Here is a 1,899-nt window from a genome sequence, read left to right on the forward strand (position 1 = left end):
ATATATATATATATATAATATATATATATATACGTTGATATGTGTGTACATCTGTACCTGTTGAATGAGTTTATTGGAGTAAAGCTCAAGGGCCGTTTTTTTCCTGGCGATGAGAGTATAGGTCAGAGGTTGGGTGAATTTGGGCATGTCCAGTTCGTTGTGTCCGAAGCGCCTGTAGCCGACGATATCGACGAAGACATCGTGCTTGAATTTTTGTCTAAATTCGAGGGCCAATTCGCATGCAAAAGAAACGGCTTCGGGGTCATCTGCATTGACGTGCAGAATTGGGGCTTCCACAGCTTTTGCAATATCTGTGCAGTATTTCCCTGAGCCCGCGTCGACGGGATTCGTTGTAAAGCCTATTTGGTTGTTCACAACAAGATGTATAGCGCCTCCTACGCAATATCCGGGCAAGCTGCTCATCTGCAAAGTCTCGTATACCACCCCTTGGCCTGCGAGAGATGCGTCGCCATGTACAATGATAGGGAGAACTAGCGAGCGTTCTGAGTCGCGGCGGAAGTACTGCTGCGCTCGGGTAAGACCCAAAACCAGCGGGTCCACTGCCTCTAAGTGAGAAGGGTTCGGAAGGACGCACATGTGGATATTTCGCTGCAAATCACGATCAAATAAGTCGAACTCGACACCCAAATGGTACTTTACATCGCCAGTATTCCCCCACTCGCTGCCACCGTACCCGGAAACACCCTGAAACTCGCTCAGAATCTGTTGCATCGGTTTATGTAAAACATTTACCAGCACGTTCAACCGACCCCGGTGCGCCATGCCAATAACGACAGACTCCAAGCCCGAAGCCACTGCTCGCTTCGTTATGGCCTTCATACCGACAATAAGGGTTTCACAGCCATCAAGGCCGAATCGTCGGGTCGTGGAAAACTTGGTGGCGCAAAAGTTTTCAAATAACTGCGCACGGGCAAGTCGTGCTAGAATCTTCCGTCTGCTTTCCCGGCTAAACGCGTACGCTTGATCGGTTTCTAACCGCTGCCGTAAAAAGTTGCATGCATTAGAATCGGATATATGCATATATTCGACACCTAAGCTGCTGCAGTATGTTTCTTGCAGCCGCTTCAGCAAGTCTCGCAGTCGCCGCGGAGGAGACGCTGGGGATAAAAAACCCTGCATGCCCGGTACCCGTGTCACAAAAACCTTCTCCAAGTCTGCTGCAGTAAATCCATAATGCTCCGGCGCCAGATGTAGCGGCTGCTGTGCAGCCCTCACAGAGCAATACGGTGGCTTTCGAGGCAAGCAAAGAGGATCTATAGAAGCCAACTCATGGCCGCGTGTTTGATAGCCGCGCACCATCTGAATCAGTCGAGATGTGTCGTGTACAGACTGCGGAGCATCTTCATACAAGGCCAGCAACCCGCTGCCCTCAGCAGCAGTACCGGCACTCTCCCCCAAGTCTGTGCCCCCTCCAGCAGCTCCTCCTATGGCTCCCCCGGTTGCTCCTCCTCCTCCTGCCCCGGGAGGGGAACTGACGCTGACGGAAGAAGCTGAAGGGACCCCCAATGCCTTCAGCCCGCCGATGCCAACAGCGCCTGAGGCGCCAGCACCTGCTGCCTCCCCTGCTGCTCCTCCTCCTGCTGCAGCTGAGTGCTGCAGAGAAGGCGGAGGCACGAAACACAAACTCGGGGGCATACCAGCCTCCAAGTTGGCGAAGTAAGCAGCCCACGATGCATGCACGGAAGAAGGATCCCGCCTCCATGCTATCAGCATCTGCTCGGCATAGGAAGCACCTGTTCCTGATAAGAAACCATCTGATCCTGCATCTGCTCCTGCTCCTCCCCCTCCACCTGTTGAACCTGAGGATGCTGCACCTGAGAGTCGTGCAGCTGCGGCAGAGAATGGGCTCCGCCTGCTGCTGCTCCCCTTGTTGCTCAT

The 1,899-nt window shown here is 53.3% G+C and overlaps 1 protein-coding gene across 1 annotated transcript; it reads right to left on the reverse strand.

The window, feature by feature from the left end:
* Positions 1 to 57: 57 nt before the first annotated feature.
* Positions 58 to 1,899, reverse strand: EMWEY_00033890 (2-oxoglutarate dehydrogenase, putative; the record flags this gene model as incomplete). Its single annotated transcript, XM_013481898.1, has 1 exon — positions 58 to 1,899. A coding segment is annotated over one exon (1,842 nt), but the record flags the coding sequence as incomplete, so codon positions are not given.

This window comes from Eimeria maxima, genomic scaffold (assembly GCF_000499605.1).
Source record: "Eimeria maxima Weybridge genomic scaffold, Emw_scaff458, whole genome shotgun sequence".
NCBI lineage: Eukaryota > Apicomplexa > Conoidasida > Eucoccidiorida > Eimeriidae > Eimeria > Eimeria maxima.